The sequence below is a fragment of the Oncorhynchus tshawytscha genome, linkage group LG16 (genome assembly GCF_018296145.1).
Source record: "Oncorhynchus tshawytscha isolate Ot180627B linkage group LG16, Otsh_v2.0, whole genome shotgun sequence".
NCBI classification, from domain to species: domain Eukaryota; kingdom Metazoa; phylum Chordata; class Actinopteri; order Salmoniformes; family Salmonidae; genus Oncorhynchus; species Oncorhynchus tshawytscha.
In genome coordinates, this window is record NC_056444.1 from 78,287,077 (window position 1) to 78,302,923 (window position 15,847).

Genomic DNA, 15,847 nt, shown 5'->3' on the forward strand with positions numbered 1-15,847 from the left:
TTACCTAGAGGAGATCTCATATCTGCTGTTGATGACCGTGCAGGGGACACCAGCTAAAGTGACAGAGTTCTGGATGTCTTCAGCTTTCTGTCCCAGATTGGAGCCTGAGATGGTCACCACAGTACCACCATCTACTGGTCCAGAGATGGGCTCCATCTGCAACACAGTCGTGGAGAAGTCAAGAAACGAGTCTATTTCACTGTCTGAAGACGAAAACACATGAAAGGAAAATGACCCAAATCAAGCCTCACAAAGTGGATGACGGGTGCTGGGCAGGACTGCTTGATCTCGCCAGCGCAGGAGTCCCGGTAACTGCATCTGGAACGAGCTCCCCCGCACCACACACAGCCATACTTCTGATCAGCCATACGACACCGGCTGCAGTCTGACCGGCCCACAGAGCAGTTAAACAACGTCACTGGAACAGAGAGGATACCACAAGTCAACGACCCAACAACAGCACAGATCTACATCGATAGGTCTTCTCCTTTGTAACCTACCATGAAGGTCGTCAGCACTATCAATCTGAAAGGTGTCTCTCCTCCTCACATTGATCACGGCATCGTACTCCTCCGCAAAGGCAGTATAGGCATACTGCAACAACATGACAAAATAAGTCAGTCTTAGCCGTGAACGTAATCATAGCTTTCCTGCATAGCTGAAATATCCCCCTTCAAAAAAACATGAAACAGACAGACAAACACTGTTCAAATGAACAGCATTTTTGCAATACCACATGAACTGATATTGAATAGAGAGTGACCTGGTGTAGCTGGCAGGTGATGAAGTAGAGAGAGGGCTGGGTGTCCTCTGTCTCCACGTACGCGTCCACCACCACTGACCGTCCCTCGATGGTCAGGACACACTCATAGTCCAGACCCTCATCCTGATCACACACAGGCACACGCCAGTAGATGACATACAGACCGCATTTCACACACCACGCACCTGAAGACAAGTAAACCACCAGCCAGCATTCCTCACCCACCTGGAAGAGGTGAAGGTGGCGTCCCACCAGAGTGATCTTCCTCTCCACATTAACAGGAAGTAGAGAGGAGCCCTGGACCTTCTCCACACACGGGCAGTCCTACTCACATTATAGGACATGTTACAGGACACACACACAGGGGACATCACACTTATCAGCATCCTACATCCCCAGGTGATGTCTCGTCAGTTTCAGTCATTAAAAGGGCCGTTCTGCACTTGCTACATACATTTCGTTGACTTATAAATTCATGATATGTACCCTTTTATTCTTGAAAAATATAACTTATAAATGCCTCATGAACTTAATTCAACTGTCGTATCCCATCAGAACCCAAACATAAGCTTCTTTTACCCCAATGTTTTTAAACAAAGTAAATAAAATAAAAAACACTATATAACCTCAAAACATGGCTAAAACTATATTTTTTTACGTCACGGATGGTCAGTCCATGCATTCATAGCTGTCTCTGAATTTGAGAGTGGCTACATTTCTCTCAGCCCCATCCCTCATCTGTTGACCAAAACAGGGACACTTTGTTATTGTTTGAAACTATAATTGCTGCTTTAAACCAGATTTACTGTTAGAACAATTCACAATTAATCCCAGTCCAAAATGTTTGCTCTATAGTCTAAAGGTCTATAACATGACATCGAGGAAAATAACAGAAACACTGACAAACAATTTGTAAAACAAAAAACAGCAGGTTTAGTGTGAACTGAAGACAGCCATGTTTTGATGGCTTTGAGCTCCAAAGCATTGCCAGTTGACAACTTCAATGACACTCAAAACACACAACATAATGGTGATGCTGTTTACACACATCACACATATCATGACATAAATAAGAGGGTAGGGATTTGGGATCAAATTAAGAGTAACCTATTTAACACAATGCAAATGCACTTATCTGATTAAACACATGTCTTGTACTGGGTGCATCAGCTAGACAGCCACTGGCAGTGGAAGCCCTGGCCCACTCACCAGCAGAGCAAAGGAGTCAGACTGGTAGTCTGGTGAAGACTCAGACTCAGGGTCAGGTGTGAGGGTAAATGATTGAGAGGGCTGGTTTGGTTCATCAACTCCAGAGGGCACTGTGGCAGAGGATGTTGCAGGGTCCATGTTTGTCTCGGTCTCTCCCTCCCCCTTGTCCCATTCCCCGGTCCAGGAGGGTGAGGCTGTACTTTGGAAGGGGGCAAGGGGGATCTCATCCCTGTCAGAGCCAGTGGGCAGGTCCACTAACAGGGGGACAACACTGGAGATGGTTGAGGTGGTGTCAGGGGACGAGGGCTCCATCCCAGTGAGGCCAGTCAGTCCAGCAGTACTACTAGGAAACATCTCTAGAGCCTCGGGCCAGTCTAGCAGCTCAACCCTGGTGACTGTTGTCTGCTCTGTTCCACCAGTAGTCCTGGGGAGACTCCCGTCTCCATATCCCTCCACTTTGGTCTCTTCTGCGATGGCCCCTGCCTGCAGACTGGTTGTCACTTCCAGTGCAGTCATAGCCTGGGTGGCCAGTGTGGTTGAAAATGTGGTGGTGGCGATGGTTTGTGAGAGGGTGGTGGGGACTGCAGTGGGCTCGGCGGTGGTGGGGGGAGTGGCTAAGGGCACATCCGTGCTGGCTGGGACTGGGGGAGTGGTCCTAACAGATACCTCTGTGTATGGGAGTGTTGGAGCAGCCAGAACAGTTGGAGTTACAGTATCAGATTGTTTGGCTGCTGTTGGTGGTTTCAACTTGAGATGGTAACAACATGACCAGAGAAGGAGAGAGGAGGGAACGACAGTAAAACGACAGGATAGGCAAGAAATATATGCAAATAAGACTGACATCACAAAAAAAACAAAAAAACATTTACAAAAAAAAAAAACTAAAAACAGAGACAATGGAATACAACAAGACATGAATGAACTAACAGTTACCTTGGGCAGTTACCCGTTTCTCTACAAAGCAAACCTGAATAGGCTGGTTAGTAGATATAGTACGTTCCAGCTAGCAGTCCTGTAACTGCACTGACTGATAACCGTAGGTGGACTTACGTGTTTGTTGTAAATTGTGACTCCTTCATCACAGGAAGTGTTGGGGGTGCAGAAGTGCTGGTGAATACACCAGTTACAGCCCCAGCGACTGCTCACACACCCTCTGCACCTGAAAACAGAGAGAAGACGGAGACCGTGAGAGGTTAACAGGGAGAGAAATACAATTGTATTGAGGTAAAATGTCCGCATTTTAACTTACGGCATGCCTCCAGAGAGCTGTTGGACCACGCCACAGTCAAAGAAGGTGAACTCCCAAGCAGCCACTGTCACATTGAGGAAGCGAAGGGACAGAGGGACGGTGACGGAGTCTGAGTAGGAGACGACATTAGTAGGATTGTTAACTATGGTGATAATTGAGAATGAGAGTGGAATTATTTTGCATTGTAATGTCCTATTGGTCTCCCACCAATGTCACTCACCTTCTCCTTGGCCAATAAGAGGCAGCCTTCTGGAGTCGGGGGTAGAGCAGGTCACACCAGTGTCTGTGACATTGGCAGGACTTTCCACATCCTGGTAGAAACATTTGTATTCTTCGCCTTCCACTAGACTGGGCAACCCCTTCACTGAAACAGCAATCTGAGAGAGAGACCGAGAGAGAGAGAGAGAGAGAGACCGAGACCGAGAGAGAGACCGAGACCGAGAGAGAGACCGAGAGAGAGACAGAGAGAGAGAGAGACCGAGAGAGGGAGATCGACAGACCGAGACAGAGAGAGAGACCGAGAGAGGGAGATCGACAGACCGAGACAGAGAGAACGAGAGAGAGAGAAAGAAAGAAAGAAAGAAAGAAAGAAAGAGAGAGAGAAAGAAAAAGAAAGAGGGACAGACAGGTGACAAAGGGTATTCATCTTTTTTTTAAAGCTCAAAACAATCACTGTATCTTGCTCTTCTCATGTCTTACGTCTGTCTCCACTCCAAGGCTGATGTTATACAGGCTCAGGGATTGGATACTGAGACACTGCTGCTGCTGGTCAAAGCTCCACAGCCACTGGCCCTGCAGAGCCCCCCGACTGCACTGGGAACGCTGGCCACACCTGACATCACAGGGGGATGTGGGGGTGAGGGGTGGAACACAGGTCCAAAGAGAGGAACAAGTGAGAAGTTAACTTCTATTAACTTGACTCTCTGTGGTATAGAATTAGAATAGTCAGTTGGTGCTTCCTCACCTGCCCTCCAGAACACACCAGCCACAGTACGGCTCTCGGGCTGAGAGACAGGACTGACAGTCCAGGTGATCTCCACACTCTGCCACCGGCCGCTTCTCCACCTGAAATGTTACCCACACATCCCTTTCTTAAGAACAGCTGTACTTAGTATATACATGGACAATGAAGCCATAGAGGTGCTATTATTGTGTTTCCTAGCCAGGCTTTCTAATCTAAAAGGGAGAGTGCCAACAGACAAAAGGCAACAACACACCTGTACCTGCCCTTGATCTACTTCACTGCATTCCAAACACCCGATCAAGGAAAAAAACGGCACGTGGCTAAATCTAGTTGATGATTCCTGCCCTATATTAGGAGAGTCAAGTAGCTAGCGATGATGTGTTTGAGCTGTGTTTTGCTGTGTGGCGTCCACTCAGACTAACCATTGTGCTGGTCATGATGTAGATGTGCGTCTCCATCTGGTCCAGGAGGAGGTCACTGCTGATGGGTGAGTTGGGCTGGATGAGTATGGAGGAGTACTTCTCCACCCTACCTCCAGAGCCTAGAAACACCTGGAAGGAAGCAGATGGTTACTGTCGTAAACTATCAATCATTTCCAAGTAGGGCTGTGGCCGTCACAAAATTTTGTCACACGGTGATTGTCAAGCAAATAACTGTTGGTCTCAGGGTAATTGACCGTTAATTAACATAAACACATCTAGCATCTCCTGGCTTCCACACATAGCCTACAAGCCACTGATGCAGACCTTTGGAACATCTACATTTTAAAAAGTCTATAAAATCCATGTAATATAGCCTACACCTTAACAATAAATCCATTATGTATTTTAGACAGTACTAAAGAAGCATGATTAATATTTCAGAAGAACAGCATACTCCGAGTTGTCCTTATGTTAGGCCATGATCTGGCTATGCCAAATGGCTGTGTGCTACACTAGTTCATTTAGCTGACAAGATTTGCTTAGAAGTCTGTGGCATTATTTTATAGTATGAAGAATACAATCGAACAAAGCTGAATAAAATAGAAAGGATATGTTCTCCAAACGATTTGAGGGAGTGGGCACATGCGGCTATTTTGTGGCATTATAACCAGAGAGGCCCGGCTTCCGAGGACGAGCATGGCATTAATTGGCCCGTTGAGCGTAATTTCAGTTTGCTTCAGGTGAATAGGATTGGTTGTTGGACTCCCAATAGTATGTTATACCTCATCCCCTCCTTCAGGGAACATATGTTCTGTATGTGCTGAGTGTGTACTGTACGTTTTATATGTACTGTATGTGCAAACCCCCTGACGGCACGGGGACAAAATATGTTATACATCGTTCCCTCCTTCAAGGAACCATAGTTATATTCATAACTGTACGCTCCCTTTTAGACATAAAATCACACCCCAACCTGGCTCAGAGGGTACCAAACTAGGAGGCCCACGGCAGCCCAAGCACACACAGTTTCCACCGGCTCCAAATAGGGGTTACAGAAGCCACCTTCTTCCCTAATACTTACCCGAGAAGCCTAAACTGTCAGATCCCCATATAGGGAACCAGAACCTGCTGCAGCTTGGCTATGTGTACTGACATACTGCCACTGCAGCCCAAGTCCCATGATCCCACAGTTCCAGAAACAATACTTAACTTGCAAGCCTGAAATGTCAGAACTCGTACAACGAACTGCAAGTCGAAAACAACAGAACACCTGTCGTGACCTGGTAAAGCGCACACGCACGCTGCATAGCAACGGCCAGAGTCGATGAACCACGGCAGGCTGAGGGTCAAACCCACAGGGAACTGTGGTAACCCTACTTAATGCACACTCTGCGCACTGCCGCACATCTCGGCAGCCCAAGGCTAAAACCTGCAGGAAAACTGTGATAACCCGGTCAAAATGCTGCCTAACATCGACCAAGTCCATAAACCCTACCGGTTTCCTAAAAGGCTCACACCAAGACCTGAGGAGTCTGGAATGCCAGAACACACACAGGGAACCGCAAGTCCAAGACAACAGGGCACCTGCTGTGACTTGATAATGCGTTATCGACGAACCACAGCAGACCAAGGCTCAAACCCAAAGGGAAACTGTGGTACCCCGGATAAATAAATAATCTGCTCGCTGCCTAATATCCAATCCTGGACCCAGCCATAAGAACACTATGAGACACACTGGGAGCACCTACGACCAAGCGATAAAACCTCACAAAAGGTATGTGGGGAACCCCCAACTCGCTGCAGCACAGACATCACCAATCTTCATGCCCTTGAACAATGCCCAAGAAGCCGCCACACCCCTAATGGAGTGAGCACGCATGCAGCGCTAGGCAACCCTTGTCCTTTGCTGTCACACGCCAGGGAAATGGCTTCCACAATCGAATGAGAAAGACTCTGCTTAGAAAGTGCCCTACCCCGAGCCGGATTAGGGAAACAGACAAAAAAGCTGGTCACAAATGTGGATCTCCTTGTTCCTGTCCATATATGTGCGTAGTCTGCACCGGACCCAGGCCATGCAACCTCCATTGTTCACTGGAAGCAAACAGAGGAGGTGAGATGGGGAACAGCTAGAAAGCCAGGGACCTGTAAGACATAGGTATAACCATTGGAGCAAAAGCTGCATTAGGACGTAACCTCACCTTGGAGTCGCCAGGTGCAAACTCAAAACAGCAAGGGTGTTTTGAGCGTGGAAATTCCAAATGCGATTGACCGACACCAAGACCATGAGCAGGGCAGTCTTGTAGGAAGAACCTTCAGGTCCACAGAATCCTTTGGTTCAAACGGAGGTTAATTCAATGTGGAACCGCACCACCAGAGGATGAGACCATGAGGTAGAGCCATCAATCCCTACATGACACCAAGATGGCTGCCATATAAACCGTCAATGTGGAAAAAGGCACTGCTCAAAAATCTCTTGCACGAATTTCAAAATGTCCACCAAAAGAGCTCTGAAAAAGGATAAACTCCTTTACCCTGACAGCAACTCTCAAACGCAGTCATAATCACATTCAAGGGTAAACTTCAAGCCAACAAATTCAACCATTCAGGGTCCAAACCCACAGATCCGTGCGCCTGGGACAATAGATCCAATAACGCAGCCCAACAGGCGGATGATCTCTGGGAACAAGGGTTGTCTGGGGCAACGGAGAGTCACCAAAATCGACAACAGATCCTCCTGATGGACCCTATCTTCAATGGCCTGAATCAGGTTCACTGGAGAAATGCATAGAGCCTTATCCGAGGCCTGTGATGTGTCAAAGCGTCCGTTCCCAATGGAGTGCCTGGATCCCTTATTGAGAAGAACAGACAACAATGTGTGTTCTCGCGATGCATAAGATCTACGTCGACTCTGACGAACCGGTCTCATATCTGGGCCACCACTAAGTGGTGCACTCTCCACTCCGTAGAGGTAGGACCACCCCCCTGGAATGAAAATCTGGGAAGATACATCACCCTGAGCAACAGGAAATGCACACTGGTCCATATGAGCAGATAACAGGCCAGAGAGAGTGACCGCGTCCCGGCATGTTGATGTAGCCACCACCATCCTGTTATCACCCAGCGCTGAAACAGACACATCAACACATCAAGTCCCAGAGCCACTATATAGAGGCCATCAGATCCAATAACCGCAGGCACAGAGAAAAGGCACTGAGTGCCCAAGCTGAAACCGTGTCAGACAGATCCAGAATGTGACCCTCCTCTGTTGGGACAAAAATACAGTTCAGAACCGAGTCCGGAGCGAGACTCAGAAACAATGCGCTGAGCCGGAGTCTTACGATTCACTATGAACCCCAGAGACTGAATATGTGAAACCAGCGTGGCAGTGTGGAGCTCCACAAGTTCCCTCAACTCCGCTACGACCAGCCAATTGTCGAGATAAGCCAATACCCTGATCCCCTGGCACCACACCAGTGCCAAAGACGCCTCCACCACTATAGAAATGATGGCGGAGATGGAGAGGACAGGAAATATAGTACAGCACATGAACATATCCATCCTTTATATCTATTGACATGAACTGCTTCAATAGCCAGAGAAGTGTGAGCACCTCAACCTTGAGGTGCTTGTTTAAAACACGGACCATTGACGCCAAGAAAAGGAGGAGGACACACAGCAAACTGTTGAACTGGAAGAACTCCACTGCGGGGGAGAAAACACCATCAAAGCCACGTTCAACACCAACACTCTCCCCTGTCAAATCCAAAGCCAGGGCTTCAGGCTGGCCCGGACTGATGTCATCCGATTCACACTCTGAAAACACTCCAGACCCATTCAGGGATGCTATATCATCCCAGGAATCCTAACTCTGAACACTGCCAGAGAAACCGGAATGAGCCTCACCTGGCTGGGCTCTACTCTATCCACCAATCTTCTACACAAAGTCAGCCCGACTCCCAATGGAAGTTGACCTCAGCCGGAGACAATGGTCACACAACTGGTCTGAGCCAAGGCCTCTTGAGTGTGTTTCCACCCAAGGAAATAGGACAGCACTCGTGAGTATCTTTTAATTTCCATTGTGAAAACCACATGAGATTTTAGTTAATTTATTTCAGAGTTTCTCTCGCGATGTCAGATGTGTACGTACTGGTAGCGAAATCAGGTGCAGGAGAGCAGAGATTTGTGAACAGGCGCACATTTTATTTAGGCAAAAGTGCAAAACAGTCACACATGACCCCAGGAGGGGCTTTCGAGGGCGGGCTCAGCATCCATTGGCCCATTGGCCATGATTTCTGTTTGCTTCAGGTGAATAGGATTGGTCGTTGACTCCCCATAGTATGTTATACAGAGTGACCGACTGAAAGGCAACTGAAAAAGAGAAGTGACATTTGTGGCTAGAATATGTGGCTAAAAGCAAATTAAAGGTGCATTTGCACTATCTACAGGATTGTATTGGGAAGAGAACAGTTAATTTGATTGTCAGTCAGTAAATCTAATCTGGAGGATACCAAGACACCTTTTCCTAAGTGAATCATAAGCCCTCAAACTCTCAAGTTACCTGAGTTTAATGAGATTAGCATAGATTTGGTGTTGGCCTCCATAAGCCTCCAGTGAACGCAGTGCTGTAGGAATCTCTTTGGTTTGTCAAGTGGACTCTCAGAACATCTTAGCGAGCCGACACAATGGTTTAGAAACCTGCAGGTGGTACCCACATTGTGTGTGTGTCTGAATGCTGTTTGTGGAATTTGGTGTACACAGATGAGATAATCCTTTTAAAACGGGTAACTTCAGTGGGCTGCATGCTGAGGGACTCAAAGCCCTCTCTTCTGTTCTGTCTGGGGCTGAGGAGAGAAGGGCTGAACGAGGAGGGCTGAGGGTGGAGAGATGAGGAAGGCCGAGGTGTGGAGGGCTGAGGAAGGAGGGCTCCCCCACCTCCCCTGGCAATGGCTTTAACAACGCTACTAAACGATGTCTAGCTCCATTTGAGTAGAAGTATGTCTGAAACAATGCTATCTTGATCTAAATCTCATGTATTAACTCAAACATGCTTCATAACCTACTGTAACTTGGCATACCTTGTGCAAATTTCCTTTAGAGTCTCCTAAAAAGGCAATTGTGTGCCCCGCCCTCACACTGACAGCCACAGCAGTGAGACGGGCGGACGGGCTATCCAATAATGCCTCAGCTTCTATGGGCACCCTGCTGGCCATTGGACTGGGGGTGTGGTCAGAGCCACAGGGATAAGCCTTCAGGGTGTTCTGGAACACAGAAAACAAACAATAGATTTCTCTCTAGAGAATGTTCCGTTCACATTATCACCGGAACCTGGTTAGTAATTTCAACAGTATTACTTCCATTCAGTAATAATTATTCACATCATTGACTCACAGTCTAACCAATCCTCTTAGTTCTAATAAGAGGATTAATATTAGATTAGAAGCATACCAAAACTGCAATCTTGCTCCTTTGATTTTGCTTAACACCCTTAAATCCATACCAATAAGTATTCAGCAAACTCCAGTAAATTGGGATGTCTTTTGTTCCAGGACTTGTTTACTTTAAGATGCATTGTTTACCAAACTAACTTTCTGTTACAATCCATCTGTCCGTCTCGTTGGACTTCAAAGGGCTCCTCCCCATCCTTGTCAGCCTTCATTTAACAGTCCGATAGCTGAGTTGGGACAGTTTGTTTTATTAAAATGCTCCAGGCAAGCAGGCCTGATGAGCTCTGGGCTCCGGGCCCAGACTGGAGGTCATCCCGGGGTCGTAAGCCTGCATGGCTACATCACTCACAGGCCTCAGGGATCTCTTGGCTGTTTGACACAGGGTTCGTTAAGGCCCTTTATGTTCCATTTCCCTTCCTCTCTCTATGGCTGTTCTGCTTTAAGCATGGATCTAGTCCACTTCCTGACTGCGGAAGCCAATAAGCATTACAGCGGCGAAGGTAGAGAACAAGTAGGATTTCACTAGATTATAAGGCATTCCATTGCTAGTACCCTGACGTTAGGAAAAAGAAGGTACATGCTTGACATTGAGCAGTGCAAACCTACACTTTCATGCTGATGAACCAGAGGAATCATGTGAACGGTTACATCTGCTTCTCTGAATAACTTACCGTGGGTAAATTGGCACAGCTGGACTTGACCTCGTACTCGATGTAGGCCACCTCCCCTCCTCCCTCCACCCGACCATCCTGCGTGTAGCACAGGTCTCGTGTGGAGTCGATGTGTCTGTCCAGCTCGTCCAGGGCGTACACACACAGAGCCGAGTCGTCTGAGGGCCCGTTGGAGGAGCTGGCCCTGGTGGAGAAGAGCCCAAGCAGTTTCTCCCCCTCTCTGCCGCCCCCCTGACCCACCTGGGCTGCCTGCAGAAGGTTGTAGTTCCTCTCTGGGGAGGAGGTAGAGGAGGAGTGACACACCAGGGGTACCTCTACATAGGAGTAGTAGGAGGAGTCATCCAGACACACGCGGGCAGCATACGTACGGTATTCCCGCGTCACAGCCTTAATGTCACGGCGATAGAACAAGAAGTACACATGCCCATGCCGAGCGAAGGCAGCTACAAAATGGTGGTCGTACTCCGAAAGCCTTCCCGCCACGGCCAGCTTGGCGGTTTCGTCGTATGAGAACACAGGCTCGTGGGCCAGGTGGCGTGTGGAGATGGGCGGATGGCTGCTTGTGTAACCACGGCCCACATAGAGCACAGCCCGCTCCCCGCCTCGGGGCCCCACCACCAGCCCCACGGTGGACACCCCCGGGTCGTTGGCCGCCACGTACTGGGTATCCACCGGCCTCTCTGTGGAGAACAGCACCTCCTTCACAGAGGTTAGGCTGCGCTTCTGGCAGGTGCCTTGGTGGACGTTACCACAGGTGATGAGCTCCATGGCTGAGGGGTCTACCAGGAGCAGTTTGTTGTGGTTGGAGGTGTGCCGGGCCTGGGGGCAGTTGGCCTCTGTGACAGGGGGAAGACACTCCTTACTATCAGTCACTGGGCCGGTCCTCTCCTCCTGCTCCAGACGCAGGCCGTCCATCCCGTCCAGTTGGAAGAGATGGTCCCTGGCCCCCACGTAGACCGTGCCTATAGAGGGGTCTGGGTGCAGGACCAGGTGCTCAAATGAAGTATCATTTCTGGAGAAGCGGGGATAAGTGCAGACAGCGAGGGAGCATGTGGTGGTGACCAGGAGGAAGACGAGCAGGGCTGAGATCAGAGACATCCCAAGTGGCATGGCAAATATTCTGTAAAGACAAATACAGTTAAAGGACGCTCAACATCAAGTTTGCTACACAAATATATTTCTATACAGTTATACAATTTCTAACCATTTGTGTCCGACGTTAAGCTCAAGTCTCCTCCTCATCCACAAACATAAACCATTCTTGTTCACTCCACCTGTAGAGAAAAGAAAACATGAAAATATTATTACAATCTAATATCACCCAATAATCCATCAGGAGTTACTTTGGTTGGATCATGTTCAAGAACCTGCCATGCAGACACTTTAATGAAGTGATGCAGCCCGTGCTCCATTTAGACACTTGTCACTCGTCACCTCACTACTCCAGTGAATCAATGGGCCAGTGGGACACCGGGAGCCCTCTAGTACAGCTGAAACCCTTCAATAATTAAACATCTCTCCCCAGTCCTCCCCCTAACGAAGAACTTAGTGCCACAGGGGGTGGTCACGTCTTGGACAGTAACCCCCACACACACTGTCACAGGGGGTGGTCACGTCTTGGACAGTATCCGCCTAGCCCACTGCCACAGGGGGTGGTAACATCGTGGACAGTATCCGTCAGGCCCACTGCCAGAGGGGGTGGTAATGTCTTCAAATCAAATCAAATTGTATTTGTCACATACACATGGTTAGCAGATGTTAATGCGAGTGTAGCGAAATGCTTGTGCTTCTAGTTCCGACAATGCAGTAATAACCAACAAGTAATCTAACTAACAATTCCAAAACTACTGTCTTATACACAGTGTAAGGGGATAAAGAATATGTACATAAGGATATATGAATGAGTTTTATTTATTTTATTTTACCTTTATTTAACCAGGTAGGCAAGTTGAGAACAAGTTCTCATTTACAATTGCGACCTGGCCAAGATAAACAAAGCAGTTCGACAGATACAACGACACAGAGTTACACATGGAGTAAAACAAACATACAGTCAATAATACAGTATAAACAAGTCTATATACAATGTGAGCAAATGAGGTGAGAAGGGAGGTAAAGGCAAAAAAGGCCATGGTGGCAAAGTAAATACAATATAGCAAGTAAAACACTGGAATGGTAGTTTTGCAATGGAATGTGCAAAGTAGAAATAAAAATAATGGGGTGCAAAGGAGCAAAATAAATAAATTAATTAAAATTAAATACAGTTGGGAAAGAGGTAGTTGTTTGGGCTAAATTATAGGTGGGCTATGTACAGGTGCAGTAATCTGTGAGCTGCTCTGACAGTTGGTGCTTAAAGCTAGTGAGGGAGACAAGTGTTTCCAGTTTCAGAATTTTTGTAGTTCGTTCCAGTCATTGGCAGCAGAGAACTGGAAGGAGAGGCGGCCAAAGAAAGAATTGGTTTTGGGGGTGACTAGAGAGATATACCTGCTGGAGCGTGTGCTACAGGTGGGAGATGCTATGGTGACCAGCGAGCTGAGATAAGGGGGGACTTTACCTAGCAGGGTCTTGTAGATGACATGGAGCCAGTGGGTTTGGCGACGAGTATGAAGCGAGGGCCAGCCAACGAGAGCGTACAGGTCGCAATGGTGGGTAGTATATGGGGCTTTGGTGACAAAACAGATTGCACTGTGATAGACTGCATCCAATTTGTTGAGTAGGGTATTGGAAGCTATTTTGTAAATGACATCGCCAAAGTCGAGGATTGGTAGGATGGTCAGTTTTACAAGGGTATGTTTGGCAGCATGAGTGAAGGATGCTTTGTTGCGAAATAGGAAGCCAATTCTAGATTTAACTTTGGATTGGAGATGTTTGATATGGGTCTGGAAGGAGAGTTTACAGTCTAACCAGACACCTAAGTATTTGTAGTTGTCCACGTATTCTAAGTCAGAGCCGTCCAGAGTAGTGATGTTGGACAGGCGGGTAGGTGCAGGTAGCGATCGGTTGAAGAGCATGCATTTAGTTTTACTTGTATTTAAGAGCAATTGGAGGCCACGGAAGGAGAGTTGTATGGCATTGAAGCTTGCCTGGAGGGTTGTGAACACAGTGTCCAAAGAAGGGCCGGAAGTATACAGTGATGGTACAGAGCAGCATAGGCAAGATACAGTAGATGGTATCGAGTACAGTATATACATATGAGATGAGTATGTAAACAAAGTGGCATAGTTAAAGTGGCTAGTGATACATGTATTACATAAGGATGCAGTCGATGATATAGAGTACAGTATATGCGTATGCATATGAGATGAATACTGTAGGGTAAGTAACATTATATAAGGTAGCATTGTTTAAAGTGGCTAGTGATATATTTACATAATTTCCCATCAATTCCCATTATTAAAGTGGCTGGAGTTGAGTCAGTGTCAGTGTCAGTGTGTTGGCAGCAGCCACTCAATGTTAGTGGTGGCTGTTTAACAGTCTGATGGCCTTGAGATAGAAGCTGTTTTTCAGTCTCTCGGTCCCAGCTTTGATGCACCTGTACTGACCTCGCCTTCTGGATGATAGCGGGGTGAACAGGCAGTGGCTCGGGTGGTTGATGTCCTTGATGATCTTTATGGCCTTCCTGTAACATCGGGTGGTGTAGGTGTCCTGGAGGGCAGGTAGTTTGCCCCCGGGTGATGCGTTGTGCAGACCTCACTACCCTCTGGAGAGCCTTACGGTTGTGGGCGGAGCAGTTGCCGTACCAGGCGGTGATACAGCCCGCCAGGATGCTCTCGATTGTGCATCTGTAGAAGTTTGTGAGTGCTTTTGGTGACAAGCCGAATTTCTTCAGCCTCCTGAGGTTGAAGAGGCGCTGCTGCGCCTTCTTCACGATGCTGTCTGTGTGAGTGGACCAATTCAGTTTGTCTGTGATGTGTATGCCGAGGAACTTAAAACTTGCTACCCTCTCCACTACTGTTCCATCGATGTGGATAGGGGGGTGTTCCCTCTGCTGTTTCCTGAAGTCCACAATCATCTCCTTAGTTTTGTTGACGTTGAGTGTGAGGTTATTTTCCTGACACCACACTCCAAGGGCCCTCACCTCCTCCCTGTAGGCCGTCTCGTCGTTGTTGGTAATCAAGCCTACCACTGTTGTGTCGTCCGCAAACTTGATGATTGAGTTGGAGGCATGCGTGGCCACGCAGTCGTGGGTGAACAGGGAGTATAGGAGAGGGCTCAGAACGCACCCTTGTGGGGCCCCAGTGTTGAGGATCAGCGGGGTGGAGATGTTGTTGCCTACCCTCACCACCTGGGGGCGGCCCGTCAGGAAGTCCAGTACCCAGTTGCACAGGGCGGGGTCAAGACCCAGGGTCTCGAGCTTGATGACGAGCTTGGAGGGTACTATGGTGTTGAATGCCGAGCTGTAGTCGATGAACAGCATTCTCACATAGGTATTCCTCTTGTCCAGATGGGTTAGGGCAGTGTGCAGTGTGGTTGAGATTGCATCGTCTGTGGACTTATTTGGGCGGTAAGCAAATTGGAGTGGGTCTAGGGTGTCAGGTAGGGTGGAGGTGATATGGTGCTTGACTAGTCTCTCAAAGCACTTCATGATGACGGAAGTGAGTGCTACGGGGCGGTAGTCGTTTAGCTCAGTTACCTTAGCTTTCTTGGGAACAGGAACAATGGTGGCCCTCTTGAAGCATGTGGGAACAGCAGACTGGTATAGGGATTGATTGAATATGTCCGTAAACACACCGGCCAGCTGGTCTGCGCATGCTCTGAGGGCGCGGCTGGGGATGCCGTCTGGGCCTGCAGCCTTGCGAGGGTTAACACGTTTAAATGTCTTACTCACCTCGGCTGCAGTGAAGGAGAGTCCGCATGTTTTCGTTGCAGGCCGTGTCAGTGGCACTGTATTGTCCTCAAAGCGGGCAAAAAGTTATTTAGTCTGCCTGGAAGCAAGACATCCTGGTCCGTGACTGGGCTGGATTTCTTCTTGTAGTCCGTGATTGACTGTAGACCCTGCCACATGCCTCTTGTGTCTGAGCCGTTGAATTGAGATTCTACTTTGTCTCTGTACTGACGCTTAGCTTGTTTGATAGCCTTGCGGAGGGAATAGCTGCACTGTTTGTGTTCAGTCATGTTACCAGTC

General features: G+C 48.1%; 1 protein-coding gene across 2 annotated transcripts in view; it reads right to left on the reverse strand.

Annotated features, from left to right (window-relative positions):
* The window catches only part of plxnb1a (plexin b1a), an 88,723-nt gene that overhangs the window by 16,590 nt on the left and 56,286 nt on the right, over window positions 1-15,847 (reverse strand). For both annotated transcript variants that reach the window (XM_024403463.1, XM_024403464.2), the window contains exons 2-16: window positions 11,927-11,996; window positions 10,723-11,842; window positions 9,683-9,865; window positions 4,608-4,736; window positions 4,186-4,286; window positions 3,921-4,053; window positions 3,442-3,598; window positions 3,222-3,330; window positions 3,023-3,131; window positions 1,973-2,719; window positions 989-1,087; window positions 764-886; window positions 501-594; window positions 252-418; window positions 5-156 (exon numbers count right to left, since the gene is read on the reverse strand). In XM_024403463.1, the coding sequence (XP_024259231.1) occupies window positions 5-156; window positions 252-418; window positions 501-594; window positions 764-886; window positions 989-1,087; window positions 1,973-2,719; window positions 3,023-3,131; window positions 3,222-3,330; window positions 3,442-3,598; window positions 3,921-4,053; window positions 4,186-4,286; window positions 4,608-4,736; window positions 9,683-9,865; window positions 10,723-11,832 (3,413 nt within the window). In that variant the 5' untranslated portion in view covers window positions 11,833-11,842; window positions 11,927-11,996. The remainder of the gene's footprint in view (window positions 1-4; window positions 157-251; window positions 419-500; window positions 595-763; window positions 887-988; window positions 1,088-1,972; window positions 2,720-3,022; window positions 3,132-3,221; window positions 3,331-3,441; window positions 3,599-3,920; window positions 4,054-4,185; window positions 4,287-4,607; window positions 4,737-9,682; window positions 9,866-10,722; window positions 11,843-11,926; window positions 11,997-15,847) is intronic.